The 15,657-nt window shown below is 52.0% G+C and overlaps 1 protein-coding gene across 1 annotated transcript in view; it reads left to right on the forward strand.

Moving 5' to 3' along the window:
- The window catches only part of PREX1 (phosphatidylinositol-3,4,5-trisphosphate dependent Rac exchange factor 1), a gene marked incomplete at its 5' end in the record, with an annotated part of 142,208 nt that overhangs the window by 83,612 nt on the left and 42,939 nt on the right, over nt 1-15,657 (forward strand). The window contains 4 exons of the mRNA XM_080925282.1: nt 5,681-5,842; nt 8,908-9,041; nt 12,621-12,739; nt 14,136-14,285. Of these exons, the coding sequence (XP_080781408.1) occupies nt 5,681-5,842; nt 8,908-9,041; nt 12,621-12,739; nt 14,136-14,285 (565 nt within the window). The remainder of the gene's footprint in view (nt 1-5,680; nt 5,843-8,907; nt 9,042-12,620; nt 12,740-14,135; nt 14,286-15,657) is intronic.

Below are 15,657 nucleotides of genomic sequence, written 5' to 3' on the forward strand. Positions count from 1 at the left end.
AGTGCTGGGAATACAGGCTCACACCACCAAGCTGCCTCTGCCTCCCGAGTGCTGGGAATACAGGCTCACACCACCAAGCTGCCTCTACACAAGTGCTGAGGATCTGGGCTTACTTGGGTCCTCAGGTTCATAGCTGAGTCAGTTTGCCAGCCCCTCCTTTTCTTTGAGTAATCCCTTTTGTCTAGTCACTGTTCTGTTGCTGTAAACAGACACCATAGCCAAGGCAAATTATAAAAGAAAGCATTTGCGGGGGGGGGGGGGTTGCTCTCAGCTTCTGAGGGTTAGTTCATCTGCATGGTGGAAAGTGTGGTGGCAAACATGGAGAAGTTGCTGAGAGTTTTTACATCCTAATCCAGAATAACAGGCAGATAGAAGGGTGAGGAGCGGGAGAGAGCCTGCAGTGAACTTATACAACCTCAAAACCCATCCCACACCTCCTAATCCTTCCCAAACAGTTCTACCTCCTGGTGACTAAGCAGCATTCAAGCGTATGAGCCAAATGGGGGCCGTTCTCATTCAAACCACACTCCTTTCTCTCCACTTGCACTGTACTGTTCTCAGCATTACTAGAGGGAGCACCAGACTTTTGGGCTGTGCCCTCTGAGCTAGGTAAGAGAAGCCTGGTGCAGGGGCCTTTGTGAGCAGAGCATAGGAAGGCCCAATCTATACTTAGCCCCAGAAAATAGGGGTGTTGCTCTGTTTGGTCTAGCATGTGGTTGGTACCCCTTCCTTTCTAGACCCCCCTTTTCTCTGTGGGATGCTGGCGTGGCCTCCTAGTCTTGTGTTGGCTTCCAGGCATCTGGCAAGGCCAGGGTACAGGCAATGATGGATTTCACCGAATCTCCCAGTAACAAATCCAGCGTTGTCTTTATGCTAGTTTGATGACTATATCCCACCGGTGACTGGAAACCTAATTTATCCTTCCGTGTATTGACTACCTCCATACCTGGAAAACCTAACTTAAACTTGCCTTTTCAGAAAAGGGTGGAAAACAGCCAGAACCTCCTGGCAGAACATGCTTCAGCCAAAAAAGGCTCCCCTATCAGGAACCAGCAGCCTTGGGCTTACATCCTCAGGGAAAGAGGGCTTCTCTCTCTGATTCCCCCAGCCTGAGTCCTGGCTGAAGCCCTTGCCTGAGTAGAGGCTGGAAGACCGAGGCTTTGAGATGAACCTACGCTGGAAGCCTGGCTGTAGTGACATCTCTGGGACCCATATCCCAGGAGAGGGTCAGGCATGGAGGGCTTGGATGGCACATCTAACCCAGTGTTCCTCTTCATGTTTTCCCATGAGCCCTTGCTGGACCCCAGTGAGACCGAGCAAGCAAGCAGTCGCATACCATACCTGATCTTTGCTTGTTGCCTGGCTGGGTCTGATGTCAGGCTCGTGTTTTGTTATTGTACTCTGTGTCAGTACTGTGGCAGGACCACACCTACTTCGGAGACAGGATGGAGTCACTCAGAGTCGTACCTGTGGGCATCACCTTGGTGCAAGTGATTGCAAGAGGTAGAGGCAGGAGGTAGCTTGCAGAAGCTCAGGCCCGCTGCCTTGTTTCCTTCCTTCCAGGAACCCCAGGCCAACTGTGAAACCACACGGGGTTGAACGACACTGGGGAGGTTCACATCCTGGCTTGTGTGGTGGCCCACTGTCCCCCCCTCACCCAGGGCTGGCTTCTTCCAAACAGTTAGGATACCTGTAACTAGCATGACCTACTTTCTGTCTGTGGTCTTGGACTAGAGGCTCTGCGGATCGTGCCTCAGTTTCCTCCTTGGGATGGCAATACTTGGTTATACCGGCTACAGTGCTAGTGTGCAGTCAGGGCTCCTAGCTACTGCTGTTGCATGATTCCCACCTGGACAGCCCTTGCCGGTACCCTGTATAGGGACAGCAAGAACTGAGTTACCATGGAAACGATGGTAACCCTGATAAACATTGTGCTCACTGTTTGCCGAGAGGCTTACATTCACTTCTGTATCTGTTGGTGGGTTGTTAGGGGATGCTACCTGGTTTCACTGTGAGCACATTCTGCCTAAGAGAGGTCAGTTCACTTGTTAAAGGAGTGGGCTGTGTCTGTCTCTCGACTGCAGGATCTGGGAAGCTGTTTGAGGTACATGGTGCACTTGAGACCTGAATCTTTGAGTGGTGCCTGAATCTTTGAGCGGTGCCTCTCGTGATGGGGTGCCCACTGCTTTATAAGGCAGACCTCTTCCTCCTGGGAAACTCTGTCCATTGTAAGGATGTAGTTAACTCCACCCAGCTGCTCTCCCCTGCATGTGCCTACTGGACCCTCTGAACTCTGGTGAGGCTCAGTGGCTTTTTGGGTCATAAGTCTCCCAAGGTGCTTAGCAAACAGCTAAGAGTTCCTTTCAGAAAGACCTCTTTGGGCCCTGTAGGTTCATATAGCCATGTCACTTTGGATGTGGGTTCCTGAGTTCTCAGGATGACAGTCTGTTTCCTTGGGACCTGGTTCTGTTCTGACTTTACCCAGAGAAACCTGAGTTCAGCTGAGTTCTGGATTGAACAGGGATTTCTCACCTTTTCCCACGTGCGTCATAGGTCCCAGGGATCAAATGGGGTTGGGTGTGAAAGCAGCTTTCTTTGATAAGCCATCCCTCTGGCTAGCTCTCGTCACCAATTCTATTTTTTAAAGAATTAGTTTAGTTTTATCTCTGTCTCTGTCTCTTTCTCTGTCTCTCTCTCTGTCTCTCTGTCTCTCTCTCTCTCTCTCTCTGTTTGTGTGTCGCTGCATGTATGGTGTATGTATAGAGGTCAGAAGATGACCCTGGGTGTCTGTCTTCAGGTACCTTTTGTCTTTTGTTTGAGACAGGTCTCTCATTGATCCTCACCATGTAGGCCAGGCTAGCTGGTCTACCCTCTTCTTGGGATCCACCTGTCTCTGTCTCCTACTTCACCATCTCTGGGCTTATAGGTGCAAACCACTATGCCTGGCTTTTTAGGTGGGCTCTGGGGATCTACACTCAGGTTCTCTCCCTTGCAAGGCAAGTGGTTTATCAACTGACCCTCCTGCCCCTACCCCCAGCCCTGAATTATCTTTTTGCTGTTTGGGTTGTGTGTGTGTGTTGTTTTGTTTTGTCTAGTTAGGGATATGGTTTCACCATCTCTTCTTCCCACCTTTGGGATGCGTCCTTGGGGACACGACAGCTTTGAAGTTGTCGAGGTAGAGAGTCATGATCGTGAGGCTGCTTTCCGTGAGAGCGTGTCTCGGAACACATTGCCTGACCTAGGTCACGAGGGCTCCCTTCTCTGCTCTCCCCTCTCAGTTGTGCAGTCTTGGCTCTTCCATTTGGAATCCAGCCCGCTGAGTTCGCTTTTGCTGAGGAAGTGGCCTGGCTTGATGCTGCACTCAGGTGCACAGCCCAGGTCTCCTTCCCAGCAGCGCCCTGCAGGGTTGAAAGTGAACAAGTCTGTGCATTGTAGGGTTCTCTCCGCTGCTCAGTTCCCTTCCACTGCACCCCTCACCCTGTAAGAGCTTGACTAGAGTGCCGGGGGAGTGGCATGCACAGGGTGCCTCTTGGAGCTTTGTGGAGTGGAGCCAACACTCCCCTGTGGTCCAACACACCAGAGTCTGCACTTCCCCCTGCAGCTTGGGCCAGTTACCAGCCTGCCCTTTATGCTTAGTTTCTGTTCCCACCATCATTGCTGACCTCAGGCAGAAATAGGGGTAGGGGCAGTCAGCAGGGAAAGGGAACTGAGCCTTTCCTCCTTTTGACTGAGTGTCCAGCACTGGCTGTCTGTGGGGACCCCTCTGAGAGTGGCTGGACTTCCAGCTCAGGCTGCAAGGAATAGGAGATAGCTGCTGTCTTATGAACAAGCTGCTGGCCTTTCTGGCCTCCTGAACTCTTGCTGGGCTGACCAGAGTGTGGCTGGTGCCTGGTTGATCCCTTGCTGTCCTAAGCAAGCTGGTGGCCCTGAGCTTAGATCCCAGCCCCTCCTTTCCCAATGGCTTTGGCTGCCACAGTGTTCTTTGTTAGACAGCCTGGGACCAGTCTTTCAAGCCCAGCCAGGGGACTCAGGGTGATGCTGAGGTTGAGGAGGAAATGGCCTGTGTTTATCCAGTTATCCTTGGCCAGAGTCACCCTGGTACCCAGTGCAGGAGAGGCAGGGGACATTGACTGTGAACACAGGAAATAGAGAAGTACATGGTGGCAGAGACTGGGCTGTCTGGTGGGTGCGGTGTCTGGTTCGGGAAACTTCTTCAATGCTGTTCTAATGCCCTGACTGAGGAAAGTGAAGGCCTGGCACCAGACACCGCCGCCTCAGCAGCATCATCAGCACTGTGGGCTCTAAAGTCTCTTCCACGGCTCATTTACACCTACTGAGTGGCTGGGATCTTTTGGTTGAGATCAGCTGTGTGGTGAGTTGGTAGAGTGATGCACTAGCATGCAGGAAGCCCTGGCTTCTGCCCTCAGCACTGTATAAACTGATCATGGTGGCACACATCTTTAGTCCCAGCTCTCAGGATGCAGGGGCTAGAGGATCCGGAGTTTAGGGTCCTTCAACTACATAGTAAGTGTGAGGCTAGCCTAGTCTACATGAAGCCGTGCCCCTGGAATAAACTGTCTAGCCTTGGTAATGTCCCTGCCTGTGTCTGAGACAGGAGTCAGCTGATGGCAGCTGGGCTGGATGCCCTAGCCACTCTGTCCTGTGTCCTCTGAGCGAGAGGCTTGTTCATTTACTTACTTACCCTTCAGTCCTGGGGTCTCAACCCAGGGTGAGCCTTGAACACACACATAAGGCAAATGGTTGCCGCTGAGCCATGCATGAGACCCCAGAGGCGTTTCTCCCCCATCGCATTTCACTGAGAAAGCTGGGACAACCAGTATCGTGGCCACCTCTGTGACCTGCCCATCTCCCTGTTCTATGACCACCCCCAATTCCAGTCGCTTCCCGTCCTTTGCCATGCACTGTATGTTTCCTGCCTCACACCCTTTGTGCCTGCTCTTCTGACTGCCTTGTTGTTCCCCCTGCCTTTTCCCAGCCTCCCTGTTTGATGCTCATATGTGGTCTATCCAGAGTTTCTTACTGCTGGCCACTGATTTTTCTTTGCTTTTTGGCCTCTGCCCTCTCTATTAGGCCACGATACCTTCCAGGCAAAGTGCTTTTGTCTGTTCTCTTGTATACTGACTCTACCTTCAAGGACAGTCGGATGGTACCCATGTAACAAATTAATGAACGAGGGAGGGAATGAATGAATGTCTTAGTCACCTTTCTATCGATGGAATGAACTATCTGACAAAATCATCACGAGGGAGGGTTTATTGCGGTTTGTGCTTTTTCAGGTACAGTCCGTGAGGAGCAGGGAGGGGTGTCTCTGTTCCTGTAGTCGGGGAGCAGACAGAAGTGGTTGCTGATGCTCAACTAACATTCTCCACTTTGTTCAGTCTGGAGGCCCAGCCTTCGGGATTTTAACCACCCACATTCAAGGCTGGCCTACCTTGTTAAACCTCTCTAAAAGCACCCTCCTAGACACCCCGAGATGTATCTTCTAGGTGACCCCAAATCTCTAGTTAGTTCTCTGTGTAGACTGACACTCATGAATGAGGCAGGAAGTGTGAGCTTTGCTCCTCGGCCCTTTGGCACACTGGTTTGGCATGACTCTACCTCTGCCCGGGGCCTATGTCCCTGGACTGATCACCTTCTTTTCTGCCCCTTCCCACACTAGGAGTTGGCCAAGAGGACCCCTGGCAAACACCCTGACCACACTGCAGTTCAGAGTGCCCTGCAAGCCATGAAGACTGTCTGCTCCAACATCAATGAGACCAAGAGGCAGATGGAGAAGCTGGAGGCCCTGGAGCAGCTGCAGTCTCACATCGAAGGCTGGGAGGTATGTGGTCAGGGCCCTGGCCTGTGGGGGCTGGGCTCCCCGTTGCAGCTGCAGATCACAGTCTGGTGCCTTTGGCCATGTGATTGCTTAGTTGATTTTCAATGAAACATAAAATCTCAGATCTCAGGTTTCTGTAGACTGCTGTGTCTCACAGTAGCTGCCGCTGAGACTCCCGTTTCCTTAGCCTCTGTTGCTGTGGGCTATGCCAACCCCTCTTAGTAACTGCACGCTGCCTCGCCTTCCTGCTACCTACAAGCCTTTGCGCTTCCTGTGCCAGCATCCAGGGCAGCATTTACATATCTATCTGTATTAGTTTATTTTCCTGTCACTGTGACAAAATGCCAGATGAAAACCGCGGAAGGAAGGGTTTGTTGTGGCTCAAAGTTGGGGGTGCAGCCCATCACGGTGGAGAGGAGCAGTGGCTTCACACAGCTGGTCACAGTACACCCACAGGAAGCAGCAGAGACGAGATAGCTCTCTTCTTTGTACTCAAATTATGGTGCCACACACGTTTAAGGTGATCTTCCCTCTTCACAGCCAGAAGTCTAGAAGGTGATTCTAGGTCCTGACAGGTTGACAGGCTTTCCTATCACCCCAGGTATATGTAGCCAGCACAGCGTATGTGACTGACTTCTCTCTATCACACTTACTTTGTGTGTGTGTGTGTGTGTGCGCGCGTGTGCGTGCATGCACGTGTGCGTGTAAGCACAGTGTGCCACAGCATGTGTGTAGAGGTCAGAGGACAATGAGGATTCAGCTCTTTCCTTCCACTGTGTGGGACCTAAGTTTGGAACTCAGTATCATCTGGTTTGGCAGCAAGCCCCTTTATCCACTGAGCCATCTCTTCAGCCTGTAACCAACTCACTTTCCTAATCCTCACCTCCTATACGATTGGAAGTTTCCTTGTGTCTCCAGAAAGATGACAGAAAATACAACAGATAAGAAAAGCCAACTCAGCTGGAGGGAGAGATTAAGAGCTGAGATGAAAGGTCGCAGGGACAGACACTGCTGTCTGACACCCCCACCCCTACCCCTGCCCACCAGGCCCTGGGTGGCCCTGGATTTACTATTTATTACTTTCTTGTACCCTCCCCCCTCTCCCCATGGAAGGCCCAGCTGCAGAGAAGACTGAGGCTTCGTTCAGAGACTAGGGGGTGATATGTCTTCTGAACTCTCCCTCAGGAGAGCCCGATAGCTCCCAGAATCCCTTGCAGATGGACTTTGGAAGGGGCACTGAGGTTTGGCCTAATTCACAGTGGAAGGTGGGAGAGAAGATGTTCCCACTTGTGTGAGGGAGACAGACTGGCTGTTACAGGAGGGCCTGGTTTTTGGTGGTGTTAGCAGTTCAGCCCTCCCCCTTCCTCCAGCTTCCTGGGCTTTCTCCCTCCAGCTTCCATTAACTGGCCTGAGTTAGTAGGATGGTGTGTTCATTAGGCAAGGTGGCCGGTAAGGCAGCCAATCTGGCATCTGGCTCCTTGGCTATAGGGACTGCTCATGGCTTTACCCAAAACAAGTGCCACGTGACCTGCCATCCTTCTGTGTCAGAGGCCGCTGTCCTCAGCTCTTTGCAACACACACTGGCATGTCCTGGTTGCCATGGGGCCAAGGGGGTGACTCTGAGGAGCTCACAATGCTGTGCAGACCAGGATGTGTGGCCAGCCAGGCTGGGTGGGTAGCTCTGCTCCGACAGGGCTGTTTCCTTCCTGTGCCTTTGACACCAGCGCCCTTTCCTAACCCCGATAGTTATTTTGCATCTCTGGAAAGAGATAAGGAAGTGGGGGAGGGGCTAGAGATCTACTTCAAGGTAGTGATAAGTCACCCGCTCTTCAGTGTAATTAGGTCCTTTGGGCCATGCTTGGTGCCAGAGAAGCTTGGGAATGTAGGTCGTTGGTCAGGCAGCCAGTGCCTGTGAAACTCATTCCCCGAGGTGAACTGAGTGGGGCAAGGATCCAGGCTACCTGAGTGAGGGGTTCTGAGATTGCCATGTTTCTATTCAGTTCCCTCTCCTCAGCTCTTAGAATCTGTGTGACTCTCTCTGCCCGGCTCTCCCAGGACTCCTCACAGATCTACTAGGTGTTGGCTCTGAGGACTCCTGCTAGACTCTTTCCTAGTCCCTGTCTGTGCTCCTCCTTAACACCTCTCCTGGTCCTCGGCTCCAGTCATTGCTGCTCAGCACACCCGCTGTGCTAGCCTGTGTGACACTCATCCCACAGACGTTGGTGGTGCCTGAAACTGTTCCCCTCTGCTCCCACAGCCTTCGCTGGGTCCAGCGCTCCTATAGTCCTGCCCTAAAATTCCCACATGGCATCTGTCAGGCGCCTCCTGTATCCTATGGAAGGTCGTTAGGTGCTAGAAATCTCTTGACCTCAAAGAAACACATATCTGTGGGGGAAGGTTTAATAAGCCAGATTGCAAATAGATCACAGGGAAAGACAGACCACAATACACCCACACAAAATCCAATCCCTGACAGGACCAGATATGGAGCCCTGGGGCCTGCTGTTAGCCACATGAGTTGGTGTATCAATTACCTGTACCTCTGAGTGTCAAAGGACATGCAGTCCACTGATGGCACTGGCCCACACAGCCCTCTGTCACATTGTGTGAGAGAAAGGTACTTGATGGTTAGTGTTTAGTCTGACAAGGTCTAGAATCACCTTGGAGACAGATATGTCTCCTAGCCTCTAGGTATATGAGTGAGGGATTATTTAGCATCTAGGCATGCCTCTAAGGGCTGTCTTAGATTCATTGATGTAGAAAGATTCATTTTAGCTGTGGGGGACTGTTCCCTGGCTGGGATCCTGGACTGCACAGATGCAGAGAGAGCTGAGCAGCGGGAGGCATTCATGGCTCTCGGCTTCCTGATTGTGGATGGGTTGCAGCTTCAAGCTCCTACTCCATGACTACCCAGCCACAATGGACTGAAACCTTGAACTGTGGGGCTGAAACAAACCCTTTCTCCTTTGAGTTGCTTTTGTCAGAGCATTTTTCCTCTGCAACAACGGAAGGAACTTTGCCCAAGTGTGTTCTTGACTGCTCATTGTTGCCTTCCATTGCCTCCCCAGGGCTCGAACCTCACGGACATCTGTACCCAGCTCCTCCTTCAGGGCACCCTGCTGAAGATCTCTGCAGGCAACATCCAAGAGAGATCCTTCTTCCTCTTTGACAACCTGCTTGTCTACTGCAAACGGAAATCTAGGTGAGCTGCTGGGGCAGGGCCAGGCTGCCCAGGAGGCTGGGGCAGGACCAAGTTACCATGGTAATAGAAATAGATGGAAACAGATAGCAAAGGATAATGTTAAGTGCTCCTTTGTCCAAGTGACACCTCAGGCTTGTCAGTGCCCTTCTCTGGGCTTTGCTTTTTCTTCTGAGTATTCACGGAGAAACTCTAAGTCAAGTTTGTAAGAGTAGTAAGGAGGTATTTTGCCATATATGTTTAAGATTCAGCCTTTGAAGTGGCTCACATAGTAGCATTACGCTTCCGTGGGTCCCAGTCGTGGTTTCCGTGTGCCCCGGGAAACACTGCATCATATGGAACAGCTCTAGATGGCTGTGGAAGTTCACCAGCATCCTGAGATCCTAAGGGTCACAAGGTGCAGAGTGGAAGGGAAGAAAGCTCTTCCCATTGGGCAGGGAGAGCCAACCAGCTTGTCAGCATCTTCACATCTTTGCCTGAGGCTCTCGCCCTCTGTGGAGACCAAGTGTGAGAGACAGGTGGCAGGCACACTTGTGTGGTTGGAGGTATCGAGTGGGATGTGGGTCATTGGGAAGAGGGATGAGAGGTGGCTTGAGGCTCGGATGGTAAATGGGTAGTGGGTTCAGAAGGGAGAGGAAAGAATGCGGCGCTTGTGGGGATGGAGGAGGAGGAAGGAAGAGGGTGATGAGGGATATGTTAAGACTCGGGGAGAGATGATTGGATGAGAGAGTGGATGGGTGACGTCTTGAGCCTGGTGGTGTGGGAGTGAAGGTGGGAGGGGATGGAGAGGGAGGTTGGGAAGGATGAAGTAGTGGATGAGGAGTTGGTTGAGTCTGGGGATGAGGGAAGGAGAGCTGGGGATGAAAAGGGAGTGTGAAGACATGGGGATGCAGGGGTGGTTAGGAGTTAGGAGGTAGTCAGCTAGGGTGTGGTGAGTTGGGGGCAGGTAGGGCTGGGGAGAGGAAGACATGCTGTGGAGGCTGGCACAGACTTGTTTGGTGGATGACGGAATGGGGCCCGAACATTAAGCATGTTGGTGGCTGGGTGGACATCTGGGCGGTCTGCTAATAGTAGGGCATTGGGGGGTCAAGGCTTGGAGGATAGTGGTTGTCAGGGCAGCGTGTGCTTGGAGAGCAGGGTTGGGTTGATGGCTGCTCAGGTCATTGGCTGGTTCTCCAAATGCACTGTGGATGGGTCGGGAGTGAGGAGGTGGGAAGGGGGGTAATGGGCAGAGGGCGCCTGTCCTGAGAGTGAGGCAGTGACCCCCCAGAGGCTTCTCCATGCCTCTGTCTGGCCAAGGATGGATCGTACTTCACTGCATCATAGCCTTAATGTTGTCTTAGAGCCCCCTTTGTCATTTTCTTTGTCTTTCCACACGCTCTGTGCAGACTCCGTTTCCTCTTCTGCAGCAGGGGGCTACATCTGTTCAGAGTTTGGCCACTTCTCAAGCTCCACAACTTCTCCTGCCTGTGCCTTGGTTTCCTTGCTTGTAAATGGGATGCTACTGAATGTGCCTCATAGGGTCATTGCGAAGGTGACAGTAGTCAGTGCCTGGTGCGTGGAGTTGGGGCTGGCTGCTGGTGCCATCCCCGTGGACCTCACACTCACCCCTGGGTTTTTGGTGTCACCTGTGGGCACAGAGCCCCTCTGACTGTCCTTCCTCTTTGTTCTGCGGGTTGGTCCTTCTTGCCACAGGCCTCAGTCTCCCTTTGTGTCACCTCCCAGTGTAGACATGTTCAGCTTGCCCCCCTTCCCAGGTGGTCTCCTGCTTGCTCTGTGCGGATCTCCATTGTCATCTCATGTCTCCTGTCTTGCTTGAATCACCCCTAGAGGCCTCCTTTGACAATCCTAAGACTTCTGTGAAATGTCACCCCCTAGCCCTTCCTTTCCCTGGCTGCTAGAGGCAGGCACTTTTCCCAGAGCATACTAGGACTTGGGAAACAGAATGTCCCTTTAGAACTCCATGGACAGCTCCCAGCTGCTGGGTGAGCTTGCTCAGCCCTGGGCTTCCTTGCCAAGCCCTTCTTTCTCTGTGTCACCTGCCCTGGGAGGAATATCATTGACTCCCACCATCTTGGCTTCTGTGTGAACTGTCGCTGACCTTTCTGTGACCAGGCTGTGCTCTCTGAAGGCCAGTCCCTCCTTAGTGACACAGGGAGTTGTCCTGAGAGAAAGGGTACACTTGTCTCCCGAGAAGGCCAGGCATGAGGCCAGTGTCTTGCCTCTATATTAACAACCAGAAGGCTAAGTGCCCTGTGGGTAGGGTCAGATGCTGGTGGAGTAGCCATAGGAAGTACCTGTTGTGGCTAGGCAGCTGCTGGCTCTCTCGGTCCCTGTCTGGGATGTGGGAGGAGCAATTTCCATCGATAGTGGCACAGAGAATTCTTGTTGTTTTAGAGGCCTTCCCTTTGGCCACCAAAGGAGGAAGGGGGTGTTCCAAAAGTTGACCTTCATAGTTACAGTAGGGGAAACTGAGACCTGGAAGAGCTAAGTCTCACATCCTGTTGCTGTCCACTCTGTTCTGAGAGGGCAGAGTTAGCACCAGGCCCTGCTGTCGCTGTGTTGTCCTGACGGGCATGCTTTACAGAGTGAACAGGACATGTCCAGGCACCACGATGAAGTGGCTGGAATGGTGACGGCTCATGAATGAGGCTGAGAAGACCGTTTCTCTTCACCTTCCCTTGGAGGCTTTGCACACAGCTCACATGGGTCTGAGCTCATCTTGTCTTCTGGTCCACACCCCTGTCCCAAACTTTTATTCCTCAGTTCCTCCTCATTCCCAGTGGGTGACATTAAAGTCTCTGTCAGCTAGGGTTCTCCAAGAACAGACCAGGATGTATGTGTCCGTACACAGGCACCTGAATGCTCACAGACAGAAACACTCATGCACAGAAGCAGGTAACCATGTATACACATGTAAACCCGTGCATTCCCATGCATACACATGTAAACCCGTGTATTCCCATGCATGTTTGTCCTGCATATATGCAAACATACACACACAGATGTATGCAACATCCACATGCTCATACATATATGAACACACATGTGTTCCCAGATACCAGTCTACCTTCATACACAGGTATGCACGTAGATGCAGACATACGGTCATGTACATGCATGCCTGTTCATACATGGAAGCAGGAGTGTATATGTATGTATGTGTGCATATATAAACACACCCATGTTTGTAACTTTATAATAAAGCAGAGTTCAGCCAGCCAGTACCTGAGGAAGCACACGGTCCCTCTAACTGTGATAGCGTCTGTCCTTCACCACCACAGGCCCATGGAGCCTGAGTCTGGAAGTCACACTTATCCCCCCACTGCTCCAGCCCTCACCACTTGACTCGAACACACAGCAGGAGCCCAGGTCTCCCCAATACAGCTTCTTTCTCAGGGGCATCTGGTCAGCCTACTTTGTGCACGCCTTATTTCCAGATGAGAAACAACCAGCAGAGAAGTGACTCACCCAAGCTGCCTGCCCAGCAGCAGACACCCCATGTGCTCCTCCCTGCCCCGGGCACACCCGCTCTGTGATGCTGCCCTTTGTAGGGAATTCTGACTTACCATTGTCTTTCAGGGTCACTGGGAGCAAGAAATCTACCAAGAGGACCAAGTCTATCAATGGCTCCTTGTACATCTTCAGGGGTCGGATCAACACTGAGGTCATGGAAGTGGAGAACGTGGAGGACGGGACAGGTGGGCCCAGCCCCTCACCACTAAACCTCTCCCTGCCCACCCTGGCCCTCTGTCATGTATGTCTTGTGTATTGTTGAATGTAACTTACCTGAAAAAATAAAGCACTGGAACTTAGCAAAGTACAGTCCTGGAGCTGAGAACGCAGCACAGTGCCACCCAGCCCTTCCGCCCCGCAAGTGACAACTGTCTCTGTTGAGTTTCTCTCCCATTTTATTCTTCTTTTATGTGGATGGATGTTTTGCCTGCCTTTATGTCTATGTGTGCAGTGCCCGTGGAGGCCAGAGGAGGGTGTTGGATGCTCTGGAACTGGAGTTACAGACGGTTGTGGGCTGCCATGTGGGTGCTGGGAACTGAACCCCAGTCCTCTGGAAGGGCAGCCAGTGCTCCTAACCACTGAGCCATCTCTCTGTCCTTACACTGTCTGTGTTTTGTAATACAGCCCACCCCCCTTTCCCCTGCTTAAAAAATATTTTTTACCATGTTTGGTATGGTGGTGCACACCTTTAATCCGAAGCACTTGAGGCAGAGGTTGGTGGGTTGGTTGGTTGATTTCTGTGAGTTTGAGACCAGTCTGGTTTACATAGTGAGTTCCAGGCCAGCCAGGGCTATATAGCGAGACACTGAAGAAAAATAAGTCATTACCTCCTTAGCTTCCCTTACCTTATTTTTCTTTATATTTCTCTGTTTTTTTTTTTTAAACTTATATTTGTTAAAGTGGCTTTAGCTGCATGTGGCTATACGTACATGCTTGTTTGTATATACAGTTATATGGTCTCATGTGCTATACTGGGCTCTCAGGCTCTGGGTTGCATCCATGTCTCAGGCAGTGCCGGGCAGATCCTGTTCCCTGTGGCTGGATAGCATGCACTGCGTGAACAATCCACAGGCAGGGAACCACGCTTAAGGGTAGTTTCCACCAAACAAATACTGGGACCAGAGATGCTACCTCTCAGTAGATGTTCTGCGAGCCTGTCTGGGGAAGGTTCTAATGTGGTTTTGGGCCATGACATACCTGTAGGCCCGTCCTTAGGTTCAGGGTGCGGCGGGATCCCATATTCCTAGTATTGTATGACATCATGCTTTCAGAGAGGGTTGCTTTCCTGAGCTCTGGACAAGACTCTCCTGCCACTATGCTTGGGCCCACATAAGAGGTCAGGACACCTGTGTCACTGTGCTGTTGGGAGGGAGTCTGTACAGGTGTTCTTTGCCCATGAGAGCAAAGCCAAGAGGGAGCACTCATTGGGAGAAAGACAGGAGGGAGCACTTGTTGAGGGAAAGATAGGGAGGGAGCACTTGTTTAACTCCCTGGTCCTGACGGTGGTCATCATTCTTGTGGGTTATGGAGAGTTGCTGCCTGTCTGTGTACTGACCCATGTTTTCCTCCTGCCCCTACCAGCCGATTACCACAGCAATGGTTATACTGTCACCAATGGCTGGAAGATCCACAACACAGCCAAGAACAAGTGGTTCGTGTGCATGGCCAAGACCGCGGAGGAGAAACAGAAGTGGTTGGACGCCCTCATCCGAGAACGGGAACAGCGAGAGAGTGGGTACCTAGACTGGCCCTGGGATGCCGCTGAGGGGGGTGGGGCTCTCTTCTTCCAGGGGATGGCTGTGTATGTAAGAGTCTAGGTCCCTTGCAGAAGGAAGGTGTTTTGTTGGGCGGGGACCTCCGTGACTATGTTGGGACTTGGTGGCAGCTGTCAGTTGTACCACAGACCCCAGGTGGCTTCCTGGTCACCCTGAGCATCTGGAAACAGCAAGTTCTTATCCCCCTGCCACTCAGGTGGTCACCCAAGCTTCTGTTTGCAGTCCCTGAATGGGAATGTGGGGGATGGTCCTTGGGGTGTTCACTGGACATTGTGGAGAGCCCCCCCAGTCACCAAGGTGACTCACAGAACAACAGCTGAGGTTGAGGTAGGAGACCAGGGTTGGGTGGCCTCTGAGCTGGGTCTGTGCCCTGAGCCCACCAGGCTGGGGGCTTGAGGGCCTGGATGTACATGGGACAATTACTCCAGTGGCCTGAGCCACAGTGGATTCACTTTCTTGGATACTGTAACTCTGCCTCCTAATGCCATGGATTTGGCGATCCTTGCAAACTCGATGTGTTTCTACCCCACATCACCCCTGGTTTGATCTAAAATCCCAGCTGGTCTGTACATCATAGAAAACTCACATTCACCATGGTTCCATCACCCTCTGAACCTGTGTCATGGGCTCTCCACCAACCAGTGCTGAAGCCCACCCTTGGTGCCACCATCACTATTCTCTGTTCAGGGGGTCATCATGGTCCCACGGTCCTGTCCTTTCACACAGTCCAGGCCAACTGCCTCTCATCGTGCCCCACACTTCCCAAGTCACTGTCCCCAGCACAGTGTTTCTGCCTGTTTTCTAGAGAAAGTGGGGCCTTTAGGTAGTACTTAAATATCAAGCCAGAGTGTATTAAAATGGTAGGAGGCCAGATAGGCTCTTGGCTTTGGCCTTTGGATGGGCAAGGGCTAAACCTCTGAAACTGCTCAGGCCTGGGTGGGGTCAGTACTGGGGTAGGGGCAGGGACTTGGCCTGACTGGGTGGGGTTGATGTGTACTTTTGTGGTTAGAATCAAGAGCTGTGGTTAGCACAGGGTCCATGTCATTAAGAGGTGTGTGTGGTCCAAGAGGGCCTTGTCCTTAGAAGTGAGTGCTATCTAAAGTTCAACCTCAGGGCTGGGCACACAGGGCTGGGCTCACACTGTGGTCTGTGGTCGGAGTTTCAGATTGGGATCTGGAGCAAACCATTTTGGGGCAAAATTTTGGTACCACGTCTTCTATTCAGACAGCAAACGTTCCCTGGGCCCCAGCTTCTTGTTTGTAAAATGGAAGCAATTGTGTCTCTAATTCTCTGGAGCATGGGACCTGTGTCTGGGGCTGGGAAGCACT

The sequence above is a fragment of the Micromys minutus genome (assembly GCF_963924665.1).
Source record: "Micromys minutus genome assembly, chromosome: 11".
Classification (NCBI taxonomy): domain Eukaryota; kingdom Metazoa; phylum Chordata; class Mammalia; order Rodentia; family Muridae; genus Micromys; species Micromys minutus.